This window comes from Leuresthes tenuis, unplaced genomic scaffold (assembly GCF_036924035.1).
Source record: "Leuresthes tenuis unplaced genomic scaffold, fLeuTen1.0.hap1 SCAF_14, whole genome shotgun sequence".
Classification (NCBI taxonomy): domain Eukaryota; kingdom Metazoa; phylum Chordata; class Actinopteri; order Atheriniformes; family Atherinopsidae; genus Leuresthes; species Leuresthes tenuis.
The window spans coordinates 24,658,245-24,677,161 of NW_027325368.1; the positions used below are offsets into that span (position 1 = coordinate 24,658,245).

The 18,917-nt window shown below is 40.4% G+C and overlaps 3 protein-coding genes across 3 annotated transcripts in view; 2 read left to right on the forward strand and 1 right to left on the reverse strand.

Moving 5' to 3' along the window:
- Nucleotides 1-3,666: 3,666 nt before the first annotated feature.
- On the forward strand, nucleotides 3,667-4,476 carry LOC140268866 (transcription factor Sox-14). Its single transcript, XM_072363859.1, has one exon. It carries the CDS (start codon nucleotides 3,667-3,669, stop codon nucleotides 4,390-4,392), a length of 726 nt encoding a protein of 241 aa, XP_072219960.1. The 3' UTR covers nucleotides 4,393-4,476.
- Nucleotides 4,477-7,776: 3,300 nt separating this feature from the next.
- Nucleotides 7,777-18,917, reverse strand: part of selenof (selenoprotein F) — a 131,084-nt gene continuing 119,943 nt past the window's right edge. The window contains exons 2-6 of the mRNA XM_072364127.1: nucleotides 14,403-14,472; nucleotides 12,806-12,973; nucleotides 9,288-9,351; nucleotides 8,767-8,816; nucleotides 7,777-8,539 (exon numbers count right to left, since the gene is read on the reverse strand). Coding sequence (XP_072220228.1) covers nucleotides 8,408-8,539; nucleotides 8,767-8,816; nucleotides 9,288-9,351; nucleotides 12,806-12,973; nucleotides 14,403-14,450 — 462 coding nt within the window. The 5' untranslated portion in view covers nucleotides 14,451-14,472 and the 3' untranslated portion in view covers nucleotides 7,777-8,407. The remainder of the gene's footprint in view (nucleotides 8,540-8,766; nucleotides 8,817-9,287; nucleotides 9,352-12,805; nucleotides 12,974-14,402; nucleotides 14,473-18,917) is intronic.
- hs2st1a (heparan sulfate 2-O-sulfotransferase 1a) overlaps nucleotides 14,813-18,917 on the forward strand; it is a 39,344-nt gene continuing 35,239 nt past the window's right edge. Inside the window, exon 1 of the mRNA XM_072364122.1 lies at nucleotides 14,813-15,399. Coding sequence (XP_072220223.1) covers nucleotides 15,276-15,399 — 124 coding nt within the window. The 5' untranslated portion in view covers nucleotides 14,813-15,275. The remainder of the gene's footprint in view (nucleotides 15,400-18,917) is intronic.

Genomic DNA, 18,917 nt, shown 5'->3' on the forward strand with positions numbered 1-18,917 from the left:
CATTACTACGTACGAACAAGCAACTTGCACAGCTGGAAAAGCACAATCAATTCTGTAAGGTATAGAGCAACATATACTTCATTGAATTTTTTTTTTCCAAGATGAATTCAAATGTTTCATGAAACAATTGAGCGTTATATTTTGAAAATCTCTTCTAGTGTGAAGGAATTATTGGTTTATGAAATTTGCATTTCCTTCTGTATATATTTACATTTTCCCAACCTTTTTGGAATTGGGGTTGTGCTAAAGACAATATATTTTAAAAAAAAAAAATTTCACAGGCAACAAGAGAATTGATAGAAAACATTCCATTTCCCTTCATTCAGTTAATTTGATAGATTCCTTTCTTGACAGATGGAGTGCTCCCTGGCTGGAGTGCCCAACCCCAGGAATTGGGGTTGTGCTCAAGGTGGCAGTACTTGTGGTAGTTGGTTTGAGGTAAAGAGGAAGAAGAGAACTTCTAGAGAAAGCAAATGGCGCAAAAAAAAAGGTTCAAAACCCCCATCTGACTGCAAAAAGAAAGGAGAAACCCTCTGTAAGAATTCACGGACTCTGGAGAAGCAGAGCCACGTTCTATGTAATCACACCTGCACAAATATCGCCTAAACCGATCAATAATCAGATATGTCAATACAAATTAAATCGATAATTGAAGTGAATTGATAGAAAACATTCCTTTTCCCTTCACCATTCAATTGATTTGATAGATTCCTTTCTTGACAGATGGAGTGTTCCCTGGCTGGAGTGCCCAGCCTGCCTCTCTTTGTCCACTTTCATTTCCTTTTCACCCTCAGGTCTTTCTGTACCTGTCAATTTCTTTCTGTGTGACTCCTTAATCCACCTGAGTGCATAGAGGACAGTTTTGACATAAGAAGAAAAGATAGACTCCCAAGGAGAGGACCAGTATCTTTAGAGCCTGTGGGATAACGGGATTATGACAGCCATTTTGAGCTGCTGGCAGTTTTTCTTATTACCCATTTTCCCCCTCATCTCTCCAGAGTTGAAACGCTGCCATTTCCTAGAAGTCGTTCCAAACGCTGACAAGAACACAAAACACATGTTTTTTCTCAACTAAAACAACCAAAAGCTTTGTGGAGGTTAAAAAGAAATAGATCTTTTCTCTGCACGGCCCTTTGCTTAGCCCACCTCATACGTTGTTGTTCTGTAACAGTTTTCCCTCTGCTGTCAAAAACTCTTTAAAACACGGTCCCTCTATGGCAGTCATAATTGTCTCTGTGTGGCAGCATGTGCCACCTGCGTGGAGGCTTGCCTGAACCTACAATAAAGCAGATAACAGCACAGCTTCGAGCAGACAGATCAGCTGTCTTACCCCTGCTGCCAATCATTTTATCCCTCCAGCCCGTCTGCTGCGAGAAAACCCAGAGAAAAACACTTTCTGAAAACATCTTATCACCTCTACCACTGATGTCTTGTGCACAACTGGATCTTTTATGTCCATTTATTTGCCTTTGAAGAGGCCTGTGGTGTCTTTGATTGTGGGAGGTAAATTAAATAAAGGCTCCCTCCTCGCTGGTACCCTGATATCTAAGTTTATCGCTGCAACCAAAATCTAAACTCTGAACTTCGACTAGCCACCACAGGTCTGTCTACAGAAAAACACATTGTGCCTCTTTCATGGAAATAATCCCTTTTTGCAGGAGCCATTTCAGATTCTTTTGAGGTGGTCCAGAAGCTTCCTCTTAGACACCCAGAAAGATGGCATCAGGTTTCTCCCTGTAAAATAAGCATCCTGAGTATATACTCCAAAGAGTTATTACCTAGAGGCACTTGTCACAGTGTGCATAATGATATAGTATGTACAGTACTTGATTCATATAATCCCAAACCAGACAATGCTAGGACAGTATGAAAATTCACACTTTGAAACAATTTTTGAAAAATAAAGTGATTCTTACTTTGACTTTTATTTCATTGCAGAAAGGACACAGGATGTTTTATGTTTTGTCAACTTAATATCGTTTGTTAATGCACATACATTTGTGCATTTGAGGGCTGCAACACATTCCAAAAAATATTTGAGACAGTAAAGCTTTTATTACTGTATTATGTTGGCATTCTTCTCACAGCAGTTCAAAAATGTTCTAACGCTGAGGATACTGAGATGGAGGATTTCAGGTGCTGAAGATGTGCAACAGCACAGTCTTCGTTGCATTTTCTTTTCGGGACAGTTCAGGGCTGCAGGCCAGTCCATTTCCTTCACCTAATGCAGTCAGGCAATTGTAATGTGTGCAGTAGTTTTGTACTGTCTTGTAGAAAAATGCATGAACATTTCTTGGAAAACATGATGTCTTGGCATCTCAGCATATATTGCTGCAACGTCTCAATCAACTTATCTGATACAAACACATGGGCACAGGATTACCATAGTAATCCCTTTGCTAAGCACAATTCAGAGTCATATTCACTAATACCGCTTAAATCTTAATGGTGCAAAAAGATCTCATATAAGTTAACTTTGTCCAGAGACTGCATTGAGTTCTGTGGGTTCAGAGGCAGCTGGGATGGGATTGGGGTTGTCATTATGTTTAATTCAAGATCTTTTTTGTAAAAAAAATGGAAGCCATGTGCTCCAGACCAGAGACTAAAACGAACATCAAGACTGTTATCAGCAACACGCCTAAAAGCCAGGCTCTGTGATGGCATGGGGATGATTGAGTGTTTTTGGTAAATCTGTTTTGATTAACAACATAGTTTTGTTGTTTTTTAATGTTGTTTTTTTTTTTTTTACATAATTGACATCCCTACAGTGCCCCCATGTCCTAACTTTTCCTGATTTGGAATTGTGGTTATTCCTCACTTCAACGTCATCTCAATAGCAAAGACTAGAGATTAGATTAGATTAAAAGTATATATTAGTAACATTTAAATAAAATCATGTTTAGTTAGATTGTCCACACACTGAACTATAAGCACTTACACGCACACTAAAAAAATCTGCTCATGCCCTGGGTTTTGGGGATCTGGGGATGATAGATTAAATTGTATAATGATAGACTTCATGCTTGTAAGTTGGAGGGTGAAAGGTGCATCAACTTCCTCTGAGATATTCTGAAACAGACTTTGAAATGGATTATTGAGGAAATGGGACTAGTATGTTCATGAACAAATGTAGCGCAAAAGTTTTTACACACACCCTATTTATGTCTCTAGTTTTCTGCTTGTGATGCGCAGACACTTTCTGCCTGCACTTGTCTCAGGAATTTGAAGAAGAGAAGAGGGGTGTCCCTCTGAAATAGGCTAGTAGGCTTATAGTCACGCTTTTTTATTTTATTTTTTTATTTTTTAAGGATTACAGTGCTCTCTCTCATTGGCTTGACCCGCCGTGACAGTGGTGTGGTGATGACTGGATGACATGCCCCGCATCATCCATAACAAGCTTCTGACTAGGTCCCGTGTGACTCCCATTCATGCATTTATTGAGGCTTTGAGTTTTTGTAGGTTCCAGATAAACTGTGAAAATGCTGCAGCCAATTTGGACTTACAGCCACTCCTCCTAACAAAGACACGGAAAATATATTATTTAACCATAGATATCCTCGAGACTTCTTCATGAGTTTTTCCTTTACGCAATAAAGGAGTATGCGCTTTTTGAAGGGGTAAGTTACCCCAGGTAATTCAGTTTAATTTAACTTGATAGTTCCTGAGATGGAAAAACCTTCAGATCACATAAAGAGACCTATGAACGCCTTCATGGTTTGGTCCAGAGGCCAAAGGAGGAAAATGGCCCGGGAAAATCCGAAGATGCACAACTCCGAAATCAGTAAGAGACTCGGCGCGGAGTGGAAGATGCTGTCCGATTCTGACAAGCGTCCGTACATCGACGAGGCCAAGAGACTGCGTGCTCAGCACATGAAAGAGCACCCGGACTATAAGTACAGACCCCGGCGCAAACCCAAAAGTCCCCTCAAGAGGGACCGCTTCGTTTTCCCGCTGCCGTCTCTACTTGGAGACGCAGAGGACCAATTAAAGGGGTTCTCTATTGACTCTTTTCTTGTCCCCGGGGATAAAGCCAGGGCTCTCCTCGTTCCCGCGTCTTCTTCCTCCTCATCGCCATTCTCGTTCTTGGACCCGGTTACCCAGTTCAGCACCGGAGCTGTCCAGCGGATGGCAGAGATACCGCACGCTATTGCCTCAAGTGCTCTGCCCTACAGCGCGCACACCTTTGGATACCAGACTGGAGGCTTTACGGCTCTGGCTTGCCCCGGGCAGCACACCCACCAGTCACCCTCTGGCCCGGGATACGTGGCTCCGTGTAGCTGCAGCGCCTGGTCCGCAGCCAGTTTACAGCCTCAGGTGGCTTATATTCTCTTTCCTGGAGGGATGACCAAGAGCGGCATTGACTCCTACACTTCACCAGGTTCCAATGTGTGACAGTAGGGACTCATAAGAACTCCCGGCCATGAAGGGGAAAGTTTGCATACAGAAAAACTACTCAAATATGAAAAGAACAAGAGCAAACCATGAACTTTATGGTGATTTTGTAGATATTAAAAACATTTAACAATTATAAAACGAAGGCTTACTCCCTGCTGCTGCACATAGGAGAATGGAGGCTTGAAATGAACATACAGGCTATAATTTTTACTTTTACTTTTACTTTTACAAGATTAAAAAAAAGGTTCAGATTTCTTTCAAATGTACCTGTTAATACTGACATGATATTAAAAAGATCATCATAAACACACCAGCACAAGCTGACAGATGTGTTCTTTGTCACTGTCAAACAGAAACATATAGGTTTTAACAGATTTTTGCAGATCTGCACTTTCTTAGTCCCATTTTCTCACAACCAAGGAGCAACACATCTGAATAGGTAGGTCTGATTTTTTTCTTTTTAACTTTGATGAGAAGAATGCAAATGTTTCCAAGGGACTGACTCCTTTTTGTTGCAGCATTTCTTCCTTCTTCGCAGAAGAAGGCATAAAATGTGCTGATGTATTTAATAGTCTGATGGTCAGATGCAGTAAGTAGTAAAAAATAAAAGATTAAGAAGAAATTGTTAATTTTCTCAATTACACTTCCTCAGTCAAGGGTATTTTGTGAGATTACAGCTGTAATGAAGTTAAGATAGGAGAGTGAGTTCTGTCATTCACACAAGCTGAAACAAGCTCTCCTGAAATGGCAGCAACTAACCAACAAAAGAAAATCACATTTTCTAATTCAGCTGTGTTAACTACTGGATGAGTTTTTGCCATGTGACTCTACACATGTGTGTCAGTGCCTGGTTGGTGACAAAGTTGACAAAGTGGTAAGGTGAAAAGCTGAACTGTGGAAATCATATGCGGAACTATTGGTTTTACATTTAGGAAGTGAGAATTTTCACTCACAATGAAACCTCTAAGGTTTTGTCTCTTTGTGCAGTGCAGCTTATAATGCACACATTGTTTCTGTGAAAAATAAACATCCAACTTGAGACAGGATGATTAAATAGTGCAAGGTGTTTAAAAATGTTTTTGACTGTCTTTAATCCAGCGATGATGCAGTCATATCTTTACCCCTTGGACATTAAGACCTCTAGGCAGAGGATTATAACTAAATTCCCTGCAGCTCTAGCAGACCAGAACGTTGTTGGGATGAATATTTAAAATCCTTGTGTCGACATTGATCATCTTGTTGAAGTGTACTCATCTAATCGTCACCAGTTACAGGTCCACTGTGGCTTGTCCTGAGCTCCTACGTGGCTTGTGGCATGCATTAGTGCAGTGATGTATCTTTCATTCCCTGGTATATTTTCTAACTTTTCAGGTGAAAACCACCTTGAGGCACCTTAAGTTCTGCAGAACGGTGGATTCATACCTCATCACATGCCATGAATAAATGGAGTGGCAGGAACATGCAGGGGAACCTGATCTATTTAAACCTGTGATCTGTGGCAGGACTGTGCGACGAGATCCTTTGGATTCATGAGTGTCTCCTGCTCTATGACATCCTGGGCCGCTCATGAGGGACAAGCGACACACAAGTATTAATCTGCAGAGTGAATCCAGTAATTGACTGTTTGCATACAAGTTAGAGCAAGTTAATTGCTGCCAAATAATTAAACATCTTAGGAACATGGCCTTCTTCAGGGCCACAGCTGCAGGAGCTACAGTCTTGGCTCTCCAATTTCTGTTCCTGAAAAATATGTTGTTGGACTTTTGTCTTCTTCCAAACATGGATTTCCATTGCAGGATTTAAATGACCTTGTCTCGCCATTTCTCAAGATCCAGTATACACTAACTAGAGGACTTTTTTAGGTGCAGAGAAGAGCTTTATTTCATCACCTACAATGAACAACATAAAATGGTCAGTTTTCCTCTTTCTGAGTCTCTTTCATTCACAGTATTTGTAAAACATCTTGGAAACAAAAGGTGTGATGAGATGAGCAGACGGCGCTTCTTGAACACTGTCAGATATGTTTATAATGTTAAAATAGAATAAAGTAACACTTGGAGCCAAAAAAACTAAAACATGTGATCACTGGGCTTAAATGTGACTAGAATACATCAAAGGTGCAATAGAGTCAATAAAAAATTAGTAAGAGTGAATAAGTGGTTGTGTAAATAGGCAACATGAGTCATTAATTGTTAACTGTGAAAAAAAATGACAATAAAAGTGATTATCAGATATAGAACAAAAATAAGCAAGGGCCTTTTCCAACAGTGCACCTGTTCCAGGAGAACATAACTCACATATTCAAATACACAGCTGAGATGCATCTTATTGAGAAATCTCGTCTTGTGTAGAACTACACATGACAGAACATAAATGTCTTGTTGTCACATATGATTTGTGTCTCCTGTAATGCAGAGTATTATGCAGTGGAGGTTTTTTTTTAATAAAAACAAGTCTCGTTCATAATTGTGTTATTTCCGACTTATCACTGGCTACTTTCCATGCAGTTTGATGCTGAGTGTGCCCAGAGCAGAGGCATCCATGTTCTCTCTGACCTGCCTCACGATGACCAGCACAGAGGACATCACAAAGACCGTGACGAGCCTCACTGCTGACATCATATTCATCTCTGGTATCAGTGCTGAGCAGACCTAAAGTTGAATGAGTTTTCTTCATGTGGAGCATGAACTAAATTGTTATGATAATTGCAAAGACATTTTATTAACTTGAATCACTTGAGTAATATTGTAGCAATACATCAGTTGAGCTTCTTGATGAGGTAAATAAATCACTGAGTTCTGTGTCTGTCTTCATGCTTTCCTCAGCTGTGTCTGTGGGACTGCAGGACTGTGGACAGATTCATGGTGCCCCAACAACATATAAGGCACAGGTGGAGGAATCAGAGGGGGCATGGGAGGAATACCCAGGTATCATCCTGTTAATCGTTTATAATCGTTAAATAAGCTGGATATGGTAAAGCCAAGCCATTGTATTTATGGAGCTTAGTTTCCTTTTCCTTTCAAACCAAAGCGTGTTGTTGACACGACACAAAAAGGTCATAAACAAAGGCAGGAAAATAAGTACGATGCTGCGAGCATAAAAAGGCATTGTAATATTTATTCATTCTAGTTATCTTGGAACTAGAGTTAGACAGATTTAAAAATGTATGGCTATTTTAAGAATCTTGCTTGGGTTTTGTAACAGCTGCAAAGTAGCCACCTGTGCCAGAGCTGAGCTGTAATGTCTCTGGTTACCATAAGATGTCAGCAAAGCCAAGTCAGCCTGACTTTGGCAAACTAAGGTACCGGACAGTGATACTGAAAAATTATATTTGTGCTACAGTTTCATTTAGATGAAAGGACACAATGTTGACAGAAAATATAGCAGAGACTTTGTTTATTGTTGCATATTTATGCCTTCACCGAGCTTCAAACAAGCCTCCAAAACAAATCCAGTTTCTTTTCAAAGCAGAAGATGCAGAAAAAAACCCACAAATTTACATCAGAGCTCACATCCCAGAACTGGTTTAGTGTGAGCTCTTCACTAATGTGTGCCTCAGCAAAGACAACTGCATTTGGAGAGGAACATGGATTCATTCAGTCTTACAACTCCCATCAGTCACAATGTTGAGCATTATAAAAAATAATTATACAAGAATATCAGACAGACAGAGGGTCTGTTTTTCCAAACCCTAATGGATCCACTGTAAACTGTGATTAACTTGTGAAAATTACAATTACATTCTTTGAAAATTTTTAGGTTCAAACATAAGTCATTTGGAAAAATCCTCACAAGGAATTCATGATTTTCAGATACAAAAACAGTCATATGGAGCAGTGACTAACATCTATCAAGGCTAAGTCGTAAATAAATGGGTAAATAACTAAATGGTCAACTGACACAGATGGAAGGAAAAACAAAATACTTCCCTGACTCTGGTATAATCTTTCTTTTCATTTCTGTGGAATTGGCCCTTTAAAGTCTTAAAATAAAAAAAGGGTACTCTTTACATCTATATTCTATCTAACTTCTCACTCAGAAACTCCTCAACGCTGTCTGTGTTCCATTTAAGGATGCTGAGCTCCTCAGCGATGTTCCCGTTGTCGTCCAAAAGCTTAAGAACAGGATCTGAGCCTCTTACGTACTGCAGCAAGAAAAGTGATAGATGGGAAAGAAAAAAATAGGGAACAGTTAAAAATGCACATCTGTCGTTGACAGAGATATTTTTAAAAAACATATTCAAAGAACCATTCTAGCCTGATTTGATGCACACAATCCGGTTAATCTTGGAAATCACATTACTTGCAATAATAATGACATGATAGTCAGACTTCATGATGGTACATCAGCAACACAATTCATCATCACTACCTTGATCTGAAGACCCTTGAACATCTTCGGCTTCTCGCTCCTGACAAAAGCTGAGGAGGTAAAACATCAGTGTGACAGACGTCAGTAAATGATTAATTCAATTAGCTTTTACATTTTCCTACTGCAGCCTGCAAAACCTCCAGAGAATGTAGAGTTAACAGCTGAGGGGACAGTTGAAATCACAGGACTTGTAAAGCTGAAGTAGACAAACGACAGCCATATGGCACAGATGGGGCTCCAGACTTTTACGATGTGCTGAAAAGGGCTGCAGTGTATGCATCAGTGTAACTTGACGCTGAATTAAGTGCCTGTTACGCTGAACAGAGGATAAGCTCCAGAAGCTTGTTTGAAAACCTTCCTGCAGACGTGTTAGAATACAAACTAAAAAAAACAACACAGGATGCAGTTCTCACTCAAGTCCTCCTGAATCATTCACGCACTCACATACAAGCTCAAATTAAAAAAAAAACTAATTTTACAACAAGTGTCTTTTTGCAATCATATCTGAATGGAGAACTCACCTTGGACTTGAGGGAACCTCCCCAGTTTTCATCCACACACCTCAAGGATGGCCCCAGCATAGAGCTGTGTGCAGAAAAAGACAACGTTAAGAATTGCTCAGGGAGATTTTATTTCCCACATACAGTTAGTGAATTAACCCAGGCTGTGCTGGTGGTTAGATGTTTGGCCTGGAGGAGTAATTTGATTCAGGCAAGCCTATTCATAAAAGTGTCCAGGCGACTCAGGGGTCATTAAACTGTGAGCCTGTGCATATGGAGCAGGGCTGATAGATAGCCATTTGTGCAGGGCTCACTTGTAATCAAACCTCCAGCACCAACATACAATAAAGTTAGAGGAAACTGGGGTGTCACAGCAGTATTTTCAGACCATGCCCTGCTGGGATAAGAGTGTTGAATGGCTGGTCGGCCAGTTCACGCAGCAAATTAAATTAGCCATGTAAAGTTTACATCTGCTCCCCTTCTCGTCATGTCTTGTCTGAAATTATACTTTTATATTGTACTTTACTCCATCAAGTCTCCATCTTTTTAAACCTCAGCATTATTTAAAAACAATCTCCCACAATATGAGGCTTTCCTGAAAAATCAGACAAAAATGTCAATGGGTACCAAATGCGTTCAACCTCTGGAAAAAATACAAATGCAAAATAAGAACCATTTGGGACACCAACTCTTCAGCTTTATTTTTATTAATTATCATCTTCATCCTTCTGTTTACCAATCAAAAAGAAAAAAAAGAGGACGAGGCGGCCTGCACTACGAAGCTGGATTATTGGCTTCATAAGGCAACTTCAGGTTGCTCTTGGAGTTTTCAAGGTAAAAAAGCTGGTTCACCTTTTACTGGGGTGTATTACCATGGCAACTTATGCTGGAAAACTAATCAACTCTAAAGTAGGACATATGCAAAAGCATAGCCACCTAACCAACTACTGCTAATTACTCTTCTTTATCAGAGATCATGCAACAATTAAAATTTTCTCAATTTCTGATACAACTACAGAGTGTGCTGCACCTTAATCACCAAACTGCATCTAAAGATGTCTGAACATTCTTGTCTAATTCTATAATAATAATGTTTTAAAAAAGTGTGCACTAAAAATTTCTCCATTTAATATTTTTGAGCCTGAACAGAAACTGAACTTTGACATTCAGAATAATCCCACTTCCTGGTTTGAATCATTTTAATGTTTGAGATTGGAGCACAAAGGGAAGTTAAACTAGCCAGGGCTGCACTTCTGGCTCAAACTTACTCACATGCCACAATAAAAAAGATAATTAATTTCATGAAATACATAATTATAAATAATTGGATCTACTCATTCAATAATAATGTGGCCACGTTATAAATATTTTTTTCCCAGCTTTACCCGCAGCAGCTTTGTTTCTTTAAGAATATTAATTCTATCATAACAGTTTAGGATTATATTTTGCTCTTTTAAGTAAAATATTTGGTACCAGATTCATGACTGTTGATTGCCCATCTGATGTCAATCTCACCCATCTTATATAATTGTGCACATATTTAGAAAAGAAAAGAAACTTTAACAAGATTTACCAAGTTGATTACCTGCGTTGTGACTCTTAACACGATCTTGATTGTTAGAATTACTTAAACCAGATAATCCAAAGAAACCCTGAATCTGTTGTACAAGTCCCATGTCTGAAATGGAGTTGCAAGCATGATCCTTACGGTTCTGATAAGTTAACTGAACCATGTCTAAAAAAAACGTCTAATTAGACACATCTTAATGGTTACATCTAATCAGAACTTTCCCACCAAAAGCAGCAATTAAAACCTTCACTTTCTCAATAACTGTCAGAAGCACAATGTTTGAAACATGCAGAGTAAGAAAGAGGACAGCAGGGTCACTACCAGCTAAAATGGTGGGGCAGATAATCGAAAGCTGAGGAAGAAATGACAGTAACACAAAAATACTTACTCCAAAACCTTTGATAATTGAATTTGCAACAATAATTCCACAAGTTTTCCGTTTAGGTTTAGTTTAGTGATCATTTCTGTTAGATTTGGATTGTTCTGTGCCAGTAGTTCTGTGACATGATCACAATAATTCAGATTGTCTTAGTTAATAAACTATGACAACAAATTTGGTGTTAACGAAAGGATGAATTTAAATTAGAGGTCGCCTGATATGGCCTTGTCAGTGGACAGTTATTTAGAAGGCAGGGTGGCCAGTGATCAAAATAAAATGTCAGTATATCATTTTTTTGTATTTAACATTTATAAAGTACAATCAAATCTAATTAAGTGAAGTTTCTGCTTAGGTAGATCTGTTCTGCATTTATGAATAAAGTAAATACAATGTCTGACAACAACTAAAAAAAGAATATGTGGAAAAGACAGTCTTAAAATGAGGTCTTATTAAGTCCAGAAATAGAGATTTCATAAGTCACCATCATCCATTGTGTTCCAAACAGGCCTGAGAGACCCACAAAGGTTCAACTGCTCTGCACAGACATAATGTATCATCACACTCAGGGGAGCTGAGGAGCTGCTATGTGCAGGTGCTCTGCAGACAAGAGGACCTTTGAAAACGAGTAACTGAAACGCCCTCCATGCTCAGTGAATCTTACTAATCAACGAGCCTTTTCTCTGAAGGTTTAATGATGCTGCACTTATGTCAATGGGGAGGCTGAAAGAAATTCTTAAGGGAGATAATTGTAGCTGTCTGAGGAGAAAATGTGCTTAGTGACACTGTCATCTCTGCTGTACCATTTCAGTGCAGCAGGAGGCAATTGCTATTCTAAGTGACATTTTTAGTTAAATAGTGTAGAGGAAAAAAGATAATCTTGGCTCTAAGTGCCTGTCTAAAATAGAAATGGCATTGAAAGGTTTAATGAGCTGTGCATTACACTTCTCAAAAGGTGCTGTTGCTAGGATACCACACACACACACACACACAGAGGGGATTTTACTTAATCAAAGAAAAATTCAATTGTTTTTCTGCCATTTCTGACTCAGTGTTTATCCATCAGAGCACAGCAGGGGCTGCATTTGATTAGTCTGAAATCATCACAACAGCACTGAGAGCCCAGCAACACCTCACTGCATAAAGAGGTTGCTACTGAAGAACTTGACATTTCAACCCCTTGGGAAGTGTTATGCTTGGGTTATGGAGTCTAAACTTTGAGCGTTAGCAAGAAAGACAAAGACCTGAGAGAACAGATCTGACGTGCAGCTGCAAACAGAGTCAACAGACTCTGTGACAGGAGGGCTGAGACCAAGCTGTTTTTAGCAGCAGTGCAAATGCTGAGGAATGTGACCTTGTCAATAAATGTGACAGACTCTGACATAGAGGTCCTCCAAGTGCTACGGCCATCTGTTCAGGGGCTGGTCTTCTTTAAATGACAAGACACAGCTTGCAATTCAGTTCAAGACTCCATGATTATTATTGTTTGTAGTTCCTTTTTTATTTCTCCCCAAATGTTCCATGCTGTGACTTAATCTAAACAGCCAGTTAAATTCAGTTTGCCCATTTCCCTGAGCTGTTTTCCCTCCTTACCTTGCGTGTTTCCAACTGAGCCTCCTGCTGGCAGCATTGCTGGCAGTTAGGCTGGAGGTTGATGAGGCTAAACTCCCCAAGCAGGTCACAGGAGCTGCACAGCAGGTTGCTAGAGAAGCCCAGCTCCCTACAAGCCTCAGACGAAAGATCGGCCCCATACGCCGACAGCTGGAAAAGCAGAAGACAGCGAAGGAGAAGTTTTACTCAAACTGTAAGAATAAAATAACCATTTAGAAAAACAGTGGGATAATATAAAATACCTAAGTGCATCATACAATATAATCATATAGCACATAAAGATCTAATGTTAAAAAGTCATGTGAAATCCACCCCATGATTCAGTAGCTTGTAGAACCAAGTAAACATTTTCTGTTTGACACCGTCAGTCTCTCATATTGTTGTAGAGGAATTTTGTTTCTTAACAACGTTGCTTCAGTTCATTGAGGTTTGCGCACATTTGTTAATGTCCCACACTCAATCAGGTTGAGGTCTGGACTTTGACAGGACCATTAACCACCTTGATTCTTTTCTTTTTCAGACATTCTGTTTTAGATTTGCTGCTGTGTTTGGGATCATTGTCCTATATAGGACCTAGTTTCAGCTGAGCTTTAGCTGTTGGACAGATGGCCTCACATTTGACTATGACACTTCGTTATACAGAGGAGTTTGTCGTCTATTCAAATCACTGTAAGGTGTCCAGATCCTGCGACTGCAAAACAAGTCCAAATCATCAGCCCTCTACCACTGTGCTTGACAGTTAGCGAAAGGCTTTTGTGCCAATATGCTGCATTTGGTTTTCTCCGAAAGTGGAGCTGTGCATTATGACCCAACATTTCCACTTTGGTGATGTCTCTCTAGAGGACATTGTTCCAGAAGTCTTGTGGTTTGTTCAGATGCAACTTTGCAAATCTAAGCTGTGCTGCCATGTTTTTGTTTTGTTTTAAAAAAAAGGAGTTTAACAATTTAACATGCTGACTGAGGCATGTAGAATCGGAATACGATAACAGAAAGTAGTCAGCAGTAGAGTAAGTGTGTGTTACTTTGGTCTGCCTTTCGAAGACACGTGAGCTAGTCAAGACGCTGTGGCTTGTCGATGCATTTACCGGGATCAGTTTTAGCTTTGAAAATTCAGGAAGGCGTCATTTTCATTTTAATTGCCCTTAAACAAACTCCTGATGGTGAAGTTGAAATAACTTTGAACACAGCAATCTTTTGAATAACTTAACTCGGGATGAGAAGGACAACATTTTTAGGGTTATATGAATTTATGACACCGGAAGTCCAATTGTCTATGCCTCTCCTGTCTATATGAAAAAACACACACAAGCATTTCGGTATGTTTACAGCACTAATTTATTTATTTTTTGCAGCCTATCGTTTATATATATCAAAAACAATCACTGTAAGATTTTCATTTTCCATCACGACTCGTTGTAGATTTAACGATGAGCCACGTCATTTAGAAGCTCCTGGAAGAACAGGATGCGGCTTACAAAACTACACATAAATCCCTGATAACTGACAGCCTCGTCAGCTGTTCGAGCTATATTTTGTGACAGTAACCAGCATTCGCATTTTTTCGGTGTTATAAACTTACCGTATGTAGTAGCGAGAGAAGCCAGAAAAGATACACCTCTCCCGACATTTTGCTGCTTGCTTTGTTAACGACACTACTTCTAGGACCTTTTTTTTTTTACCGAGGAACGTCCCGTTCCGCCTGGACTTTAATGGATATGAATGATAATTTCTTTCTTCGTTCATTTTGACTCTTGTCTGGCAAACTATCTAAATAAACATTACTGAGTGTATGGTTTTATGTGTATAGTTTTTGGAAGTTCTGGGGACATTTCAGCTGTTTTAAAACATTTTGTTTCTTGCATTCTGGCATAAACTAAGGTCGGCTAAGAAAAACCTTCCTCGCCTCCACTTTTCTCTAGGTTTTCAAAAGGACTTGCGACTCCTGCTGGTCGATTCAAGTCAGTTTTTGAAAGCTGTCCAATCCGGATGGAACAGATATTGATAGTGGACGAATAGAAAGGCTCTGTTGCGTGGTGGACTGATGATACAGCCAATGGTCTAAGTGGTGGTGAAGTCCTACCCGTAGTGCGACGGTGAACATACTCGATGGAACGGGACAACGTAACAGTCGGGACCCAGGCGACAGTAGCTGGTACCAACGCTCTCACAGACCGGAGAGACAAATCCGCACACTGGACAAATATCTGGGACTTTCATTACCTGGAATAAATAAGTAACTCGGGTATGAATATGTCGCGTGTTAGGTAACGGGAGGATTTGAGCATTGGACGATATCCACACTCTCAGGGAAGAAGGAGAGAGGGCCATGCACATACACTCAGCCGCTTTGTAATCATCGTTGTCGCTGTGTGTGTGTGCGCGCGCGCGCGGGGGAGGCGCGTGTCTTCTCTTCTGAGCATGGACTGACCAAATCCCCAATCTGGATGATTTGATGGGGCTGCTCAGAGTCATGATGCCGCCCAAGTTGCAGCTTCTGGCGCTGCTGGCGTTTGCAGTGGCCATGTTCTTCCTGGAGAATCAGATCCAAAAGCTGGAAGAGTCCCGGGGAAAGCTCGGTAAGTTGAAGGGTCTGCAGCCCGATCCCATCCCTGCACTGCTCCACATGAACACCACAGGCTGTGTACGAGGTCAGTGGAGACCTGGGCATCCACATGGCTGTGCATTTGGGTCAGACAACAGTACACAGGAAATATTTATGGATCTGGAAGCCCCTAAACTTTGCTAGACCGTAAGACGAAAATGCTAAAAGTATTTCGAGAATTTTTGGGTTAATGGGCGACCTCAGGTCAACCTCTCCTAACTTGTGCAATGTCGAGTGATTCTGAAGAAACGCTTTTGTCCTCAACCTGGCGCTTTGTGACAGAGGGAGTGACTGTGTGTTTGTGTACATTATTACTGCAGCTCACGATTATTTTCATTATTTATCGTTCAGTGACGTTTTGTCTGAAAGTATTGGAAATCCTGGGTGACACTGGGTGACATGTCTTGGTTTGTCTGACGAGCATTTTAAACCCGAAATAAATTCACGTATTTTTATTTATATATCATGTTTTTTAGATATAAATATTTTTTTGTCTTTTGCCGTAAACAACTGTCAGTATGATTGGCATATTGTTTTAAATATCTTAATTAACTGCATTATTGAGAAGTTTAGAAGTGGAGGACTTTATACAGTGCGATGTCAAGGTGGCGCTTCTTGAGCCAGACTAAAAGGTAGTACTGTGAGTTGTTGACTGCACTTTTATTTCATGTATAGCACTTTTCAAGCAGGCATCTATTCCAATGTGCTTTACAGAATAACTCATTCATTAAAACATGATACAGATCAGTGAGGTTGATATTAGTTCTTTTTAAGTTCTTTTTAAGTGTTTTAAGTTTGACATTAAATGCAGAGTTGGCGTCAGCACTTTAAACCCAGACTGGTGGTTCCACATGAGAGGAGCCTGAAATCTAAATGTTCTGCCTCTTATTGGAGACCTGGAAATTCTGGGAACCACATGTAAATCTGAGATCAGAGAGTGAAGACTTATTGTGGGCTTTTAAGGAACAATCAGTGAGTTTACATGATGAGATTAACTCGATTATAGCTATAGTTGGGTTATGCTCTTTATCTGAGCAAGGGTAATTATCCTTTGTTACATGGCGGTGAATGTATCGAATCACTGGCACAAAGCATACAATACCACAGTAGATAAGTGGCGCTGTACCCATTTCAACTATCGCTAATAGAGCCACTTCCGGTTGACGTCTTCACCACCAACAACAACAAAACTAAGGCATTTGAGAAAGATGGTGAACGAAGAGCAAGATGAAGCTACGTCCCTCTACATTTGTAATGAGCTGGTTATGGCACAAACGCCATGCACAACGGCGCTTTCTTCATCGCGTTGTTTGTTTCTTTCTGACGGTGGCGACAACAACAGTAATATTGTCTCCTTCGACTTCCGGGTGACGATGGCGGGAAAAAGTCTCGAGCATGCGCAGAATGCTCGATCCTATCCACTGTCGTCTCCAGGCACGTTAAGTGGGCAATTGGATCGAGTTACCCGGGGTCTTAATTCGATCGCAAGTAACCCGATCCGATTCGATTTCTTGTCGGATTAAGCGTGTTACATGAGCTGAATAACTTAATCTTATTGTAATTTAGCCATTAATCCGATCAGATTGCTCGCATGTAACCGCACTGAGTAAGATCTTTAAGGTGGGGTTGAGTTATGCTATTTAGAGCTTTATAGTGATAACAGAGATTTTATATTGTATTCAATATTTTAAATGGATCTTTTATAGAGATGCTAATGCTGGAGAACTATGGTCTCATTTTGCAGTACACATTAGAACTCTGGCCACAGTATTGTGGATCAGCGTAAAGGTTTTGAGGCCATTATTTGGACACCAGCTAACATGGCAATTCAGAGGTCCAGCCTACTGTAGATGTGATGAATGCGTGAACCAGAAAACACCTTCCTTCTCAAAGTTCTACTGCCCTGCTGCAAATCCTGCTCTTCCCTTTTTATCAAACTCCCCTCTGACTGAAACGTGGCTCCCACTCCCATCCGAAATTTCATTGCTGGCTCCCACCAGGGGCTTGTGTAACAGGTGTGTGTTTGGGCACGGAGGAAGAGGGCTCAATATGATGCTTTCCTGCATTTATTTTCTGCAGAAGTCATTAAAACAGATTATTAACTCTTCTGTCTCTTCCTACACCTCTGCTCCTAAACGTGCACAAATACAGCGTTAATACCACCAAGATGTGCAAACTAGCAAAGTAATGCTACATGAGTTATACGGCTGCATGAACAAATCGCGCCAAAACCGCAAAACTAAAAACATTAACAGCACTTATATTAACGGTACAAAGCAACACAAAACAGCTTGGCGACATAAAGTATGTAACAGAGAATAATATAGACCGACTATTTCAACATAAGTGACTAACTTTCAAAGAAAATAACACAATATTGCTGCTATATTTTCCACACAACTCACCCTCAGGAAACCACAACGGGATTGTGAGGGCAGAGGGGAGGGGCTACAGAAGCCCAGGAGGAACAAAAAGGGCAGAGTGCAGGAGGGTAATTAACTCAGGGAAAATGTATAAAATAATGGTAAATGAAAATAACTCATAGAGATAAAAATTCAAAAATACTCAAAATAATCATGAAATGATGAATAAAACTTACAAATAGGAAATAATTAATAAAGTGCATTTCTAACTCTGTTACACTCACCCCTACTGAATTTTATCAAATATGAGCACCAACTACACAGTCTACACCATAGAGAACACTACAAGTTCACAATTTACCAGAGGCCATAAACAAAAACCCAACATCAAATGTATCTCTTAAGGATGAAGTGGCATGAGAGCAGCGCTTATCCCTCAATCCAGCAACTGGTAACAGGGTGCCTTATACACCCCACAAGACCCCAAAACATAGTGCAGCGCAGACTCCCGACAAGATTTATAAAAGGAAAACAGCAGAACATAAAATCAATACAAAAACTTTCAGACCCAAAAGGGGCATAGGCTATCTTATTAAGGTTTTAGTCAGCAAAAGCCTGGAACACTGATTTGCAAACAGCTTTAACACTGAACTTGTCCTGAACAACATCCTGCCTGGACATGGTTTGTATGAGTCTGTTCACAGGTATGACCAGACGACCAAATCTTGACCTGACTTGTGTCTGTGCATTAGAACGGTCACAGTGTATGGTTGAGGTCTGGTCAACAGTGCAGAATGTCTGAGGCATTGTCTGTATTTGTCAAGGCACTGAGGGCAGAGGCTGGCTGACTTACACTTGCCAAGACATCCACAGCAGTCACAGGGGCAGAGTCACAAGTTGCAGACAGATCTGTCGTGTGGCCCTCAGGTGGAACAGAGCAGTTCTGGGGGTCAGAGGTCATGCTTGTCATGTCAGTAAGACCTACTGCTGACAGACTTGGAGTAGACAGCTGTGTGATCCATTTTATGGTTCTCCTCTCAGAGTCCACAGGTTCCAGATCAGTCGAAGGGGACTGTCCCTCCTCCACAGTCACAAGCGAGTTCCTGTCACTTCCAACATCAAAACTCTC

What these genes read in the sequence shown, in the direction of transcription:
- LOC140268866 (XM_072363859.1), top strand. Translation starts at nt 3,667, where the DNA reads ATGGAAAAACCTTCAGATCACATAAAGAGACCTATGAACGCCTTCATG.